The sequence below is a fragment of the Grammomys surdaster genome, unplaced genomic scaffold (assembly GCF_004785775.1).
Source record: "Grammomys surdaster isolate TR1022 unplaced genomic scaffold, NIH_TR_1.0 125928, whole genome shotgun sequence".
NCBI lineage: Eukaryota > Metazoa > Chordata > Mammalia > Rodentia > Muridae > Grammomys > Grammomys surdaster.
In genome coordinates this window covers 687,805-705,223 of record NW_021620751.1, presented here as the reverse complement: position 1 = coordinate 705,223, position 17,419 = coordinate 687,805, and the positions used below count along the sequence as shown (strand labels likewise).

The 17,419-nt window shown below is 35.3% G+C and overlaps 1 protein-coding gene across 1 annotated transcript in view; it reads left to right on the top strand.

The window, feature by feature from the left end:
- LOC114608618 (estrogen sulfotransferase, testis isoform-like) overlaps positions 1-3,329 on the top strand; it is a 21,694-nt gene extending 18,365 nt beyond the window's left edge. The window contains exons 7-9 of the mRNA XM_028752620.1: positions 484-578; positions 1,763-1,943; positions 2,960-3,329. Coding sequence (XP_028608453.1) covers positions 484-578; positions 1,763-1,943; positions 2,960-3,072 — 389 coding nt within the window. The 3' untranslated portion in view covers positions 3,073-3,329. The remainder of the gene's footprint in view (positions 1-483; positions 579-1,762; positions 1,944-2,959) is intronic.
- Positions 3,330-17,419: the final 14,090 nt, after the last annotated feature.

Sequence of the window (17,419 nt, the reverse complement as noted above, 5' to 3'; positions counted from 1 at the left end):
TCTCTCTCTCTCTCTCTCTCTCTCTCTCTCTCTCTCTCTCTCTCTCTTGCCCTTTCCCTCTCTCTCCTGGTCTCTGACTCACACAGAAGCACACAGATACATACAAACACATAGACTCACATACACAGACACAAATACACAGACAAACGCAGCTACACAAACACACACACACGCACACACGCACACACACACACACACACACGTTTGAAGCATGGTCTCATTGCTCTAAATTGAGTCGGTTTCTCATCTTTTCTCAGTATTCTAATACATGTCATGATGATAAACCTAAAAATATGTTCCTGAGAAGGAAATTATTCAACAATTTTTGTATCGTTGCCACACAGAACTCTCTTAAGTAAGTGTAACTGACCTATTAGTTCTAATCCCATGATCAATTTTGGCTTTTGTTAACAATTTAAATACCTATATTAAGCGTGTAAAATTATAACATAATATCTTTACACTTGTTTCTTCTAATTTCAGTTCCATATGGTTCCTGGTATGATCATGTAAAAGCTTGGTGGGAAAAGAGTAAGAATTCACGTGTTTTATTTATGTTCTATGAGGATATGAAAGAGGTAAGAAATGCAAGGCATAATGAACATTCTAGTAATTCTTAAGATTCTCTAAGCATCTGACAATTCTTTGGACGCAGTATTATCACTGGAAACCTAACAGCAACCAGTTACCAAGCTAAAAAAGGAAATAGCGCAATATCCTAGTTTGATTGACTCAGACATGATTTTAGTAAATAAAATTGGTTAAGGAACAAATCCATTTTAAATCCTAGTGTTAAAACTTTTCTAAAGATAAAATTTGCAAAAGAAGAATCTTGAATTCATAAAAAATAAGAAACAAAACAATAACATACATACATGGTCACCAAACTCGATCTTTCACTGCACACTATATTCTGAGAGTTTATATGTTTTATAAAACATATATTAAAATATGTATATATAAAATTCATTCTACATATATCATGTATGCACAATGCTAGGCAGGGTAGCCTATACCCCTAATTTTAGCACTTATGAAGCTAGACAGGTAATTTGGAGTTCACACTATGTTTGAGCAGAATAGCAAGTCTTTCTTCAAAAAGAATGAAAAATAAATAAAAACAGGCCAAGTAGATGTATCTATGGATAAAGTCAAGATATGCAAGCTGTAGGATGCAGTTCAGATCCCCAGCATCCTCAACATTTAAGCTAAACCAAGTAGGTGTGAAAACCTGCCTCTAATCCTAGTACTATGGAAACAAGGGATGCCAGAGGCAAAAGCTCATGGTGACCTAACAATCAGTTAGCTCTGGGTTGATTGAGACTCCTGCCTCAGTAACAGAAACTGTAGAGCAATAGAGGAAGTTATACTGGTAGGCATTTCTGGCTTTCACACACTTGAATACAAGTGCATGCACACTTATCGGCATGTAGGTTCACATACATGCAAGCTTGAACACACAGAAACACACACTCACACATATCTCTATAAAATAAAGACACAGAAATGAAACAATTTGAAAGAACAATTTTACTAGTTGCAAAATTTAAAATTTAACAACTCATCTCATTTGAGCCTAATAGCTTCTGAAATGTCTCCTGCATCTATTTTTTGGATGACGACAGATTTTTAAGAAAGTTTGTTTTCTTCATTACACATTTAATTCTAACAAGATACAAAATAATGTTCTTTCATATTTAGCCTAATACTTGTTCACCAACTTTTGCCATTTTGGTTTTAAAATCTCTTTGTTTCTCCATAGGATATCAGAAGAGAAGTTATGAAGCTGATAGAATTCCTGGAGAGGAAGCCCACAGCAGAGCTTGTGGACAAAATCATCCAACATACTTCATTTCAGGAGATGAAGAACAATCCAACTACCAACTATACAATGCTGCCAGAGAGCATGATGAATCAAAAAGTATCGCCTTTCATGAGAAAGGGTGAGAAGACAGAGTTATGTGGTTTTCCATTAAAAGGTCTAAGCATCCGTGACATAGGCAAAAATCTACTCAAGGTTATTCACCCTGCACAAGAAACAGCATGCATTTTCTTTACAACTATGTTTTTTTCTTGAACGCTCTTATGAAATTATCAATTTTGCAGAGGCACTAAACACTATTTATTAATATATCCAAGACCATATATACTAATAATGAATTTCTGTTTCTTGTTTGAGAAGTGTATCGCGTAAAGCATAATGTCAACTGCCCTCACCGTTAGCAATGATAGCATAGTGTACTGACTGTCACTGAGGAGGTCTGTGTGTCTTGAGTGTATACCATGTGCCTCACACATAGTATCTCTATAGATTATGATCTCTGACTAGGAAGATGGATTTACTATCTCATTCTATGGTGAAGAAACAAGTTGTGAAAAGTCAGTCATATTTTCTTTATATAAATGACAGAAAGCTTTGAATACTAAGTGACTAAAGTAAGAATTCAAACACAACTATAATCACCAATAATATCAAGACACAATGAAATAAAATTTCATTTACATAGAAACATTACTTGGTGAGCAATAGTAAATTTGTATACCTGACATTTGAGTATTTTTTTTCATATATAGCATCCAGGTAGCAATGTCAGGTAAGTAATTGGATATAAAGGCATAAGTCTGTATTTGAAAATTTATCAGCAAAAATATGATATTCGATAATTTGATTGTCATTGTCCCATGAGTCTCATCATAGAAGGCCTGATTTGTGAAAGAACATAAGAGAGCTCATTTGAAGTATTATAGGAAGAAAAGGCTGAGCCAATAGAAACTTTTTCAAGACAAAAAAGAAAATTTATCTTTGAAAAATCAAACAACACGATACTTAAATATTCTATTGAGGTATTAACTATTAGGAGATTTTTTTCACATTATCAAAGAAAGAAATACAGGATAGAGAAATCTTACAATTCTGTCTCCAAGAGTTGACAGCTCTAATTTTTATGTTTCATTACAGGAATTACAGGAGACTGGAAAAACCACTTCCCAGAAGCCCTGAGAAAAAGATTTGATGAGCACTACAAGCAGCAGATGAAGGACTGCACTGTGAAGTTTAGAACAGAGCTCTGAGACACTCCCTTGTGTCTGAAATTGGAGTAGTCTGCAATTTATCCTTCATTTTCTCTGGTTGCAAATTCAATAGTAGTAGAAGTCTTTTGAAGTCTGATGGTTGAAATTTATTCTGTTTTTTTCTAACTTTTATGTTAGTGTAATTTCTGAATGTCTTGACAGCAAAATCACATTTTTCTTATATACAACATAAGCATTGTCCTTTAACAGTGTTCAAAGATTTCTAATAAAAAGAATTTGATGTCTGCATACTTAAACATTCACTCGTTCATTTTTATTCATTACAATATATCAATTTATATTTGGGATAAACAGATCAACAAACAAGGTGCTTCGAAACTGGAAAGTAGATTACCTTGTGATTGTGTTTGGAGACAAATATATGCAAAATTATATGAAGAAAGTAAAACAATCCCAAGAATCATAAGCTCACTTCAAGATAATATCTAATGATTCGTCTGCAAAATCACATGGCTCTTAATAAAACAACTATTTATATGTATTATTTTATATATTATAATATTAAAATATATAAGTTCATATATTTATAATATGTTATAACATATTTATATATTAGTTTATTAATGTAATATATTATAAATGTAGAAGTTAACAGTTATATAATTATACATTACATGATAATATATTTATACAAAATAAATATATGAATGTGTATAGATTTATATATAATACATACTATATATATTAACATATAATAATATGTATTACATATAAATGAATATATAAATATTTATATATAAACATCATCTGGTTGTTCCATGTGCATGTTTTTGTGAAGCCACTTTATTTCAGGTATGTTGCGACAGAAATATTTGGAAACATTTAGAGTCTCAACTCATATGTGTATTCCCAATGCTCAGTAGGCATTCATAATGTAAACCATTAGCTGTATTTGATGCCCTGCAGAAATAACTGGACTCTCAAAAGTTCTAGTGCTTCTGAACATCCCTCTTAGCTTCCTACCATAACTAACACCGTGTCTTTTTCTTCTTTGATTTACTTCCTATAGAAATACTTAGTTTATCTCTTGGGTGTTTGCAATAAAGCCTCTAACCTTTATTAGGTTTGACTCATTTGAGATGCCTGTGCATGGTAAAACCAAAATTCACACCTTAATATTGTACATATATACAAGATGTAAAAAAAAGAAATGGGGGAACCTATACTTTCTCTTTAGGTCTCGTATTGCCAGAGCATGTATAAGACTGATAAAATCTTTCCCAAACCCATAGTTTTTGTGGCATGTATAATGGATATCATGTTTTTTTTTCTGCTTTTGTATGTATAGTGATATTGTTCATGTGTTACAAATGTGTTTACATACATATGTCAGAGATATAGTTTCTACTTCATAAATTTTGTCCCTATATGTTATTAGCTATACATTTATGTTCATAAAACATTTTAAATGTTTTTCATTAGTTAAATTTGGAATAGCTTAAAAACAAAAAGTATGATTAGAGTAAAAAAAAGTAGCAGCTTTGAGAATCCTCTAAATGTGCTCCCATGTATTCATTTAAGAGCCCTTTTCTCCATGTTGGTTCTTTGTCTGAGAGGATGATGTTTGTGGATTACATCCCAGGATCCTGGTACCTTCAGCTTCTAATTGACAGGAGAGGTGACAGAGAGAAGAATGAATGTGAAGTCAAGCTGAGTGGTTGTTGACTTTCCTGCTTCATTCTAATAAGACCAAGCTAGTTGGAGTTTGCACCTCGGTGAAATGAACTGGATACGATTTATCTCTGAATTCCTTGGCTTTATACATTTGTTTCAGCTTTGTCATGTGACTATAAGGAGTAAATCATAATTCAATTTTACTAGAACATAAATCTTCAGATGTAGCCACCTGCAGCCATGAGTCAACTGAGTTCACCTGGATGGGGGCTGGGAACGAAGGGAGGACTGAGGGCAAAAAGAGATGAAGCCAAGACAAAGTTCTCTGATCAAGGCTCAATGCTTTAATGTTTAGCTTTTCAGTTTAAAGGGAAAGACCCTGCAGGAACCCTTCCTAGTTTCAGCCAGGGAGATGGGTGGGATAATCCATTCTTGGTCACAGCCGGAGATATCTCAAGGCAAGCCCAGGGGCAGTTCTTCTTTTAATTTCAGTACAGTCAAGGTGGGTAACTCCACCTAGATCCTAGATGCCACTTGGTCTGTTGTGGTAAACAAGGTCTCAGGCCTGCTCAAGTCCAGGGGGAAGGGCACATTCAGACTTCTGTAGGAGGGAAACATGGGAGCCTGCTAAAAAGCTCTGGATCACTTTCTGACTACAAAGCATAAGAGAAGGCAATCTAGGAATATTTTTTCCTTGTTTACTTCACTGATCCTTAAAAATGTTTAACTGCCTTCAGGTGCTTTACTGTGCTGTGGCCTTATAGAAATACGCTGTTTGGGCTGGGCTAGGCTTCTTCTCTGAAGCAGACTGAAAAAGAAAATGAAAAAAAGAAAACAAAAGGAAAACTACTTTCACCTGTACCAAATAATATGCATGCTTGTGATAGTCATATAGGAGAATAAGAAAATTTAGCTATAATCTCATATATAACAAAAAGGGTGGCTTTAATTTCAACTTATTTAGTCACATCAGCGATCAGACATGAAACCTAGGTACAGAAATGAGGAAGCATATTTTGATCCGTCATATTTTGATCATGTGAAAAATTAAAAGACTCTCTGGCTACTATTATTTGGAAATAGATGTTATGACACTTGCAGGGCATGCAGTGGTGGTAGATATTCCAACTTGTCTTGTGATGGTACAGCAGCATTTAAGGAGTAGAATTTGTTTCCTGTTTTCTTGGCTGCTCTTCCTTTGCCCTTTCTTCTTCACAGCAAGCATGCTCTTGCCTTTGCAGAGAGTGGCAAAACAGCATCCGTGTTCTCCTTTTCTTTTCCAGCTGAAACCAGGAGTTACCAGACTTAAGACAAAGGGCTTTCTTGTTGATCATAACTATTTCAAAGCAGTAAGTTCAGAACAGATGTATTCTTTTTGTTTTACTTACTATTATAGCAAACATCCATGGCACTTTCTCCTGAGCCTTTCAAGCTTAAAACAGTAACTGGCTTTGAGCAGTGTAGTAAACCGCTCTAAGCCAGTCATTACTGTTCAGGCTCCGCTGCTCAAAACAACTCAGAGAACACGGCTTCCATAAATTAGCTTCTGTAGAAACATAGTCTAGACCTCCAGTTCTTATTAAGAAGTGCTTGGTAAGTAATGTACAACGTCTGTTGTTTGAATGATATGACATTCAACTGAGTAACAAGAGACTAAAACCTGAAATATTCTTGTATTTTCTTTTTGCTACAAGATAAGAAAACATTTGGAAATCCTAATTCTAGATTTTCTATCTGCAAAGACAAAAGATTAATAATGAAAGTTGTGTTGAAGTACTCTTCTCTACTAAATCTTAGGTTCTTAGAGATTAAAGTGATATTAAAGTGTATTAGTTTTCATCTTTTCAGTTTTTCTCTTCATTCCAGGGGAATATTCAAATGTAGGACATTACTAGGCTGAGTTTTGTGAACTGTGGTTGGAAACAGGAAAGCAAGAACTAGGCAAGAGTAATCAAGACAAGCTGGCTTCTTTATCACTCTCAGAACTCTGAGCTAATACTAGTCAATGCATTTGCCACTGAGAGCTGGTTCATCTTGCCCTCAAGAATATTTTGGTTATTTGGTATATTTTACATACATAGTTTTGTTGTTTGTTTTGTTTTGTTCTGTTTTGTAAGATTTTTTAAGTGACGCTCCCTGTCACTGTCACTGTAAGGATGTATTCACTATTCTTTCTATTCATTTCTTTCTCCTGGGATTCACTTCAGTATCAAAGCACCATGGTAACAAGGTTACACAGAACGAACCTTTCTGACAGATCAAGAGATGTGTGCCGCCCTACTTACGGTAGCCATGGGAATGTTTTAAATGTAAGTGTTTAGATGTATTTTAAAGCAAAAATATGAGAAAGTAAAGCAAGTGTACTAAATCAATGGAGGTTTTTGGTTAATAATCATAAATTTTTGCCTGTGGGCAAGTGCTACACGACTATTATTTTTCAAATAAAGGCACAATTGTTTTTCTCAGCTATATGAAAATTTGTATGGTTAAAAATTTGAAGCCAGTGTTCTAATAATGGTCTGAAATCACATTTTTATCTTTAATGAAGTATAATCTGTCAGCTATCAGCATTTATTAGCTATCATGAAGTTAAAAATCATCACACCTCCAACGTAACATCAAGCTGGGTTACTCCTTTAAAGTCACTTAGTACTTATCATGTAATATCTACATTCCCTAATACCAAAGAGGCTTTATGTAATTTTTTAAAAGGCTCAGTTCTTTTTTGATCTTCATAAGTCTTCTCTCATTGTTAGGAGCACCTACTATACATATATATATATATATATATATGTGTGTGTGTGTGTGTGTGTGTGTGTGTTTATATATATATATGAATTATATATATGTAATTCACTTATTTGATGTACATGGTGATATTTTTATATGTGCATATCTGTAAACAAGTATGCATCTTAGGCCAGAGAAGCTAGGAGAGAGCACTGGATCCCCAAGAATAGCAGTTACAGACTTTTGTGAGCTGCCATATGGGTGCTGGGCAGTGAACCTGAGTCCTATACAAAAGCAATAAATTTTCATTAGTTTGTTTTTTGTTTGCTTTGTTTTGTTTTTAAACCACTAAACCATTTCCCTAGTCCCATTATTCCTGAGATGTTAGTAAGTTTATGAACTTATTCCTTGAAACTAAGAGCAACTTAGTCTTGTTTTCTAAAAATTTACACATATCATTCTGAAAGAGCCTTTACAAATAAGTTCAAATGTTACTTCTAAGTTGCTCCAAAAGCCATTAACAACATGACAAGGTCTTCTTCGCCATCAAAATCTGCATATTTCTGACTGTTTCAAATACAAGTATTTCTGCAAGGCAATTCTCTGTTTCTCTGGGAAATCTAAGGCCAGTTTTATTATGTACAGTGCATGCATTTTATCTTACTGTATTCTGAGCAAAGAATTACGTGCAGAATAATTAGAATGACATAGATGTCAGACAGAGGAGTGGGCTGTCTGGCATGTCCAGATTTTTTAATCTGAATAATTCTCAAGTGAGTAATTATAAACAAATTACTAACACCCTAGCTTTTACGAATATATACCATGGAAATGTCAATTACATTTACTTATAAATCATTTAATTATTAAACATCAGTGTAATGACTGTAAAATCTTATCTAGATATAAAAACTTAAACCATGTTTTCTTGATATAGGAAAAAAAATTGAAATGAGATGGAAAATAATTCTGTTTAATTTTCATATTCTCGGTATATTTTTTTGCTCTAAAGTGAGGTAAGATGTTTACCATGTACTTGAAAGTAGACATGAACAAGTGATCTGCTTGAGACTCTCCATAAAAAAGAATACACCACTCTCCTAGTTGTTTTTTTTTTCCTTTTGCCATTGTACTTGTCCTTCTGTCATCATGACAAAGTAGCCTTACCTGTGAAGAGGAAGCTCTATTAGGAAAACAGCCCCCAGTGGATTAGACAGTGGAGCAAACTGGGGTGCAATTTGCTTGATGACAACTCACTGTAGGTTGGGCCACCTTTGGGCTGGTGGTCCAGAGTGCACTAAGAAAGCGGCCTGTCCAAGGCACGAGTAAGCCAACAAGCAGTACTTCTCCATATGCTCAGCATCATTGGCTGTCTTCAGGTTCCTGCCTTGAGTTCCTGTTCTGACTTCTTTGGGTGATAGACTACAAGTTCTTGGAAAAAATAAATCATTTTCCCTCTAAGCTGCTTTTGGTCCTTGAGCCTTATCACAGCCATATCAACTATGTGAAATTTGCTGAGACCCTTTAATTATAGACACATGAATGAAAGTATCTGTCACTGTGCCATAAGCTGGAAGTGGAAACTACAGATATCCACATATGGGAATTGTCTCAAATGTTAGGATTTGGCAGAAAAAAGTAAATGGATATAAGATGTATTCAAACAGATTGAGTGGTTACATTAAAAAAAGAATACTTTTTATCTAGCACTTTCTTTAATTGCTACAGATAATCAATACATGTATCATTAATAATGAACCCATAATTACAAAATGTTACCAAAATTGATTGTTATAAAACACCAGTGGCAACAAAGTGTGCTTTTTTGATACCTGTGTGGTTTGTGCCTGATTCAATAACAAAGACAGCATTTTCTCTCTCCTTATTATGAAAAAATGAAGCTCTGGATAATACCATTGGTTTGTGGAAGAACCAAACACACCTGCCTCCTCAGGTCTTCCAGTGTCACTCTCTGAAGGACTTAAACATCCTATTTCATTATTAGTTTAGGTTAAATACTTGTCCAATGCAAAGGATTTATGTACTACCAATATAGCACTGTCTAAGAGAATCATGTATTGATTGTTGTGACTTGGAAATTCTCTTTGATGTCTACAGCACAAAATATCTTTAAGTTTAACACAGTTGATCACTAGGTTGGGAAGACCATAGTCCACTGGTCAGTTGATATGTGACTAATAGTAACTGTTCACAATGTGTAAAACATTGACATATTTCTAAGATCTTATAATTATTCCCTTGGGGAGTTTATACTCATAGGACATTTTCAGGTAGATAAACAGGGAAGTGGCCTTAGGGAACTGAACATTGTTCAACATTTCCTGAGCTTACAACAACTTATTGTCTTTCTCATGTTAAGTTGAGTACTACCAAGGGGCACCATTCTTCTAAGGATTTTTTGCTTCTGATCTGAGTAAATTCATTTAAAGCTCAAAAGATTTAAAGGTAAGATAAACTGTATTTCTTTCATAAATATGCTGGCTTGAGTTTTTAATATGTGGATATTGAAAATATGGGACCTAAATTAATATATAAAATTTGAAAGATCCAAGAATTATAAAACATACTTTTGAAAAATCTAGGAATCTTGTTCTGTGTTCTGTCATTATCAAATACTGATGAAAGCACAGGTATCTTACAAGGTCCAGAGATCAGTACTTAAACTATCTTATGATGTTTCTATATTCACTCAGAAATAACTCCAGATGAAATCTTACATTCTATATAATCAAGTAAACTATATGGATATTAAAAAACAAAGATATTATGTGAAGAAATCATCAGGAAGGTAGACTTACATATTCTAATTTATTTCATATGCTCTTTAATATACTATGTTTAATACATATATGTGAAGCTCATTATTATGGAATATAATGAGTAAAATCAACCTCTTTGAGATACCATATTCTTGTCTAGACTCTTAAGAAAAATTCACAGCACTTCACATTTATTATTCTTTTGCCAAGAGCCTTGGCATAACTTTGAGTTTCTCTTATAGTGCTTTGCATTATTTGTTGTTTCAATCTTATAATGCAAATTTAGAATAGGTAAAACTAAGAACCTACACTACCTTGGTCTAAACCAAATTCTCCCATTTGTTAAGAGCAAGTTCTTTGGGGAGGATTTCTAAAGAGTGCTTAATTTTTTCATTGTTGTTTTCCTCCTTAGCTAAAATGGGAGAGTTGAAATTGACACATAAGAACCTTGTATAAACTGAAAATTACACTATATGTTTTTATGGAGTTCTGGACTATTTATATTTATTGGACTACTAACAGTGGGAGCAAAATTTTCTCTGACTTTTCTGCCTGCTTTGGGGACTCATTTTCACCTACTGGGTTGCCTTGTCCAGCCTTAATATAAGGGGAGGTTCCTAGTGTCATAGCAATGTTTAGTTAGTTACCATGGTTAGTTGATATCCCTGAGAGGCATGTCCTTTTTAGAAGTGAAATGGAAGAGTAGATCAGGGATAGGAACTAGGGCTAGGGTGGGCTTGGGAGGGAAGGAAAAAGAAGAAACTGCAGTTGGAATGGAATGTATGATAGAAGAATAAAAGTTAACAAAAAACCTACCAGGGGCTACTATTAGAAATATTGGCATAATTCTGTTGTATGGAGCTGTCTGAGGCTGACATGACCAATAAGTCATGTATTTATAGGTATGTATCCCATGTCTTCCACTGCAGTGTTTCATTCAATAGCTTGTTTCCTATAAGCAGCATTGTCCACCATGCAGAAGAAATCTGTTCCAACTCCTTTTTGTTAAAGTTGTATCTTGAAATTAATTCACTATGTGTGTTTCCATAGGCTTTTTGTACATTCTTAGTTTTAGATAGCCCTCACTACTCTCTCATTTTTCCATTCTCTATAACCACAGAGTCCCCACTTTTCAGTTCACATATGTTCTAATTTTCTTCTAAATATTTTTAAAATAATTTGTGGCATAGTATTTTTTATATATAGCTCTACATATGCTGAGCTTTTGGGTTAGTCCAGGGCTCCAACTTCTGTTTTCCCATATACTCCAGTACTCACTCATGTTTCAGCTTCTAATCCTCCAAGTGTTCCAGCTTTTACTTTTGTTTTACTTTTTAAAAAATCTTGTTTTAATGATATTTAACTATTGTAAATTTACATTTATTGACTAGGCTCAAAAACGAAGCCTTGAATGATAGCAAAGACCCAAGTGTGACATCCTGGGGTTCAATAATCTGCAGAGGATTGCTGGGAAACTACCTACTTCTTGGATTTTAATGAAAAGCTTCTGTGTTTTAATTAAACACTGTTTTAACAACACTGACACCCCAAATTATGAGAACAACATAGAAATAATTTGAGAAAATTTATTTGACAAAATTCAACATCCCTTCATGGTAAAAGTGTTGGAAAGATCAGGGATTCCAGGCCCATACCTAAGCATAATAAAAGCAATATACAACAAGCCAGTAGCCAACATCAAACTAAATGGAGAGAAACTTGAAGCAATCCCACCAAAATCAGGGACTAGACAAGGGTGCCCACACTCTTACTACCTATTCAATATAGTAGTGGAAGTCCTAGCCAGAGGAATTAGACAACAAAAGGAAGTCAAAGGGATACAAATAGGAAAGGAAGAAGTCAAAATATCACTATTTTCAGATGATATGATAGTATACTTAAGTGACCCCCAAACTTCCACCAGAGAACTCCTAAACCTGATAAATAATTTCAGCAAAGTGGCTGGATATAAAATCAACTCAAACAATCCAGTAGCCTTCCTCTACTCAAAGAATAAGCAGACTGAGAAAGAAATTAGGGAAATGATACCCTCACTATAGTCACAAATAATATAAATGCCTTGGTGTTAATCTAACCAAGCAAGTGAAAGATCTGTATAACAATAACTTCAAGTCTCTGAAGAAAGAAATTTTTTTGCTTTTAATCTGCTATTATTCCTACTTTAATGTGTCCCTGCCTCTAAGAAGATTGTTTCTAATTTCCTGGACTCCTCATAATAAATTAAGCAATCAAAACAAAATAATTGAAGTTGAGGTCTGCATATGAAAGAGTTTTATAGTTTTATCTTTCAAGGTCTAAGTGGCATTACTCAGTTTATTTTTGCCAAGGTCCATCCCCTTTCCTTCATGTTTCATTTTTTCTTTATAGCTATGTAATATTTCATGGTATATATGTACCACATTTTCCTCATGCATTCATCTGTTGTTGAAAACCCAAATTGATTCCATTTACTAGACATTGTGACTACAGCAACAATAAATATGGATGTGCAAATGTCTCTGAAGTAGGATATTGAATAAATGTCCACGTGCAGTATCACTGGTTCATACGAAAGTTCTGTCTCCAGTTCTTTGGGCGACTTCTAGGCAGATTTCCAAAATGACTTTACTAGCTTTCTCAAGGACATTGAAGATATCTTAGTTTGTGTAAGTGCACTGTAATAGCTTTATACAGTAACAAAACCAACTAACAACTTTCTCACAACTATTCCTTAATTCAGTTGACACTTGATTGAATCTCATGGACACTGGAAAAGCTGTGAATAACTAGGAAATATGTAGAATCCAGGGGTACGGAGGCCTAGTTATTTTATCTACAGACTTCAGACTTCTGACTTTGAATCTTTCTGACAAGTACTTGTTTTAAGGTTTTTATTGCTGAGAAGAGACACCATGAGCAAAGCAATTTTTTTAAGAGACAGTGTTTAACTGTGGCTGGCCTACAGGTTCAGCTGTTCAGTCCATTATCATCCTGGCAGCACACATCATCCAGGAAGACATGGTGCTAAAGAATCAGCTTAGACTTCTACATCTGGTTGTGATGTCAAACAGGAGAGGACTGGCTTCCAGGAAGCTAGCAGGAAGAAAAGTCTCCAAGGCCCACCCCCACAGTGACACACACACTTCCTCCAATAAGTCACACCTACTTGAACAAGGCCACACTTCCTAATAGTGCCACTTACTCCCAGGCCAAGCATATTCAAACTGCCACATTCTACTCTCTGGCCCCCATAGGCTTGTTCAAACACACAGATCTCTGGGGGATCACACCTAGCCATAGTATAATAAAAAAATAAGTATTGTCCAACTTCAAAAGTTCCCATAGTCTATAGCAGTCTCAACAGTGTTAAGTGTCAAAAGTTCAGTCTCTTCTGAGATTCATCCAAACACTTATTTCTAATCTTCTATAAAATCAAAATAAAAAAGCTGATTATATATGTCCAACAACACAGGAAGTATATTACCATTCTAAAACTTTATAGTGAGGAAATACTGGACAAAAGCAAAGACCACAAACCAGCTAGGCAAACTCTACATTTTGCATCTCCATGTCTGATGTAAAAGCACTCTTCAGATCTCCAACTCCTTTGATCTTTGTTGACTGCAACAAACGTCCTTCCCTTTGGCAGGTTCCATTCACTGTTAGTGGCTTTCCTAGGCCAGATATCCCATGGCTCTGACATCTCTGATATCTTGAGGTATCCAGTGCAACTTCAACTATACAGCTTCCTGTTCCAGTGTCAGGATCTACACATGATCTTCTGGGCTTCTCCAAAGTGCTTGGGTCACTTCTCCAGCTCTGCCCTATGTAGCATTTTAGATTCTGATTAACTCTACTCCATTGATGCCCCTATTCTTGGTGATCATCCCACAATAATGGCATGTTTAGTTTCCTGGAGCCTTCTACTGCAACTATGCTTCACCAATAGCCTCACAAAGGCTTTCTTCATGGTATAAAGCTTCAACTTCTTTGCATGACCCCTTCTGTCCCAGGCTGTCAATGGCAACTGAGGTTGTGCCTTTACCAATGGCCTTCCCTGTCCTCCCAAAGCCTACACCCACAGTGACATACTTTCTCCAAAAAAGTCAACCTAATTCAACAAGGCCACACCTCCTAATAATGCCACTTACTCCCTGGGACAAACATATTCAAACCACCAGAGTACTAACTTCTAGGGATGTTTTGAAAAGCGTAATAATGGTACTCCATGTTAGGCAGTTGTTAGGCATTCACTTAAAAAAGTAATACAAAGTCTCAGTTTAGCTAAAATTTTAAAGCTAGATGTTTAGAGGAAATAACAGAATCCCTTAGCTTATGCTAAACTGGAGGCAGTTATAGTTTGGTGTATGATTAATGGTAGATTTCAAGTTCTTCTCTTACCTATAACATGTAAGAGAATAAAAGAGAAGTCCCTTCATCTATAGTCCCACTGAAAAAAATAAGACAGGGTCATCATAATGAGTGTTTCAAAGTTTAGTGGAAGATGTGCAATGTATCCTCAGTTGCCTAACTTTAAGCTTATTTTCTTTCTCTTATCCTTTTGTTGTTGTTTGTTCTTGATATTTTATTTTAATTGTCCCTTCCCTTGCTTCCCTCCAAACCCTCCCTTCCCTCCCTTCCACTCTTCCCTGCTGTCTGTCAAATCCATGGCCGCAATCACTCATTCTACCACTTGTTATTGCATACATGTAAGTATTTGTGTGTAATATATACATACATATAAACATAAACATAAACATAAACATAAACATAAACATATACATATACATATACATATACATATACATATACATATACATATACATATACATATACATATGTGTGTGTGTGTGTGTGTGTGTGACTAGATAAGTCAATATAATGTTTTCAACGCTCCCCAGTTGACACTGGACAATCATTGTGATCTTCCTAGGGAAGGGCCACCTCTCACACTCCTAGTTTTAGTCAATTGACTATAATTCTTTCTGTAGGGATGATACCTTGTGAGCCTTTCCCCATGCATTTGGCATGTTCATTGATGTCTTACTTATGATCTCTATTTTTTCTGCTCACACCCCACATACACATTTTCTCTTAATTTGTAGCCTGCCCTGTTTAATTTAAACAATTTGCCAGTTTATCTTGTAATTTTTTATTGAATAATTTATTTACATTTCAGATGCCATCCCCTTTCCCCATTTCCCCTCCCTAGAAACCCCCTATCTCATCCCCCTCCTCCTTTTTGCTTTTATACCATTTTAATTACATGCAAGTATTAAGGTCAGTTCTAGGTTGAGGAACTAGCAATACACTAGATGCTAGTCAAGGAACAAGCAAAACAGTAACACAAATAGTTAAAGAACAAGGGCAATAAATGAAATTCTGTAAACACTCCAGGGATCACTGTTTCTAAGGGCTTATCAGGATGACCAAAATATCTGAGCCAACATCCCTGTCTTAGCCCAAAGTCATTTTCATGTCTGAAGCCTACTTCCTTGTTCTAGCCTAAGATTTAGATTCCTGCCTGAAATTACTTTTTTTTTTCTAGCCTAATGTGCTGATTCCTGCCTGAGACCCACTTTCTTCTTCTTGGCCAATGTCATATTCCTGCCAAGTAGCCCATTTCCTTGTCCTTGGCCCGTGTCAGATTCTTGCCAAGCAGCCCCAAAAGCTTTCTGCCCCCCCTTTTATTTCATAAACAAGGCTGAGCCTGTGTTAGGTAGTTCTGCCAAGAATGCCTTCCTTTCCCATCATGGAATATGCATTATCAAAAGCAATGAAGTTCAGTCTTAGGTTGGTAAGGCTTTGTGCACAATCTTACCCATCTTTGGCTTGCCAGCCTGTTAATTTAATAACTCTGTCTGGGGGTCCATTTTTAGTTTCATGTCATGTACTTTGGCTGCCAACATGTTGATGTTGTTAAAGACAACCTTTAACATGATAGGTAGGAATAAAAGTATTCCCAGGGCAAAAAGGGCTAGCACAATCAAGCTATATATGTCATTCTTGAAGCTTGACGAAAATAGAAATACTGACCTCATGCCATGGGTAATTTTATCAGCAGATCAACATTCTTTAAATCATAAGCTCACTGTGCAAAGTTAAAACATCCAGAGAGGCATTAGAATTATGCCAAATACACTGCAAGTGTTTTTAAACTTTTTCCTAATTATAATGACTATCACTGTAAATTTTAGAAGTAACATGGATCCAATGGTATTTGGCATGACACTCAAGATAGCTTCTTACACTTAAAATCTGAACCTCTTTCCAATAGTTTGAATAGGGTAAAGATATTTTGGATATTAGCCATCTATAGGATTGGTAAAGATCTTTTCCCAATCTGCTGGTTACTGTTTTGTCCTATTGACAGTGACCTTTGACTTGTAGAAGCTTTGCAATCTTATGAGGTACCATTTGTCAATTCTTGATCTTAGTGCATAAGCCACTGGTGTTCTGTTCAGGAACTTTTCCCCTGTGCCCATGTGTTTGAGACTCTTCCCTTCTTTCTCTTCTATTAGTTTCAATGTATCTGATTTAATGTGGAGGTCCTTGTTCCACTTGTACTTGAGTTTTGTACAAGGAGATAAAAATGGATTGATTTGCAATTCTTCTACATGCTGCCCTCCAGTTGAACCAGCACCATTTCTTGGAAATGTTGTCTTTTTTTCCACCAAATGGTATTTAGCTCCTTTTTGCAGAGATCAAATGACCATAGGTGTATGGGTTCATTTCTGGGTCTTCAATTCTATTCCATTGATCTTCCTGCCTATCTCTGTACCAATACCATGCAGGTTTTTTTTTCTTCTTCACTAATGCTCCATAGTACTGCTTGAAGTCAAGGATTGTGATTCCCCCAGAAGGTCTTTTATTGTTGAGAATAGTTTTGGCTACCCTGGGTTTTTAGTCATTCCAAATGAATTTGAGAATTTCTCTTTCTAACTCTGTGAAGAACTGAGTTGGAATTTTGATGTGGGTTTTATTGAACCTGTAATTTAAAGGAAGGGTATTATAATTTAGGCCATCTTTTATTTTTTGATTTAAGGAAAACTGTGCCATCTGAGACTTAGAATGATTCAGTCACCCTGTTTCCTACTGTTTTCTCCTAACTTCAAAGTGTAATAACTATATTGTACATCTTGAAAACATTTACTTTAGCATATGCTATTGATATACCAATGAGGTGTGGTAATATGTTATGT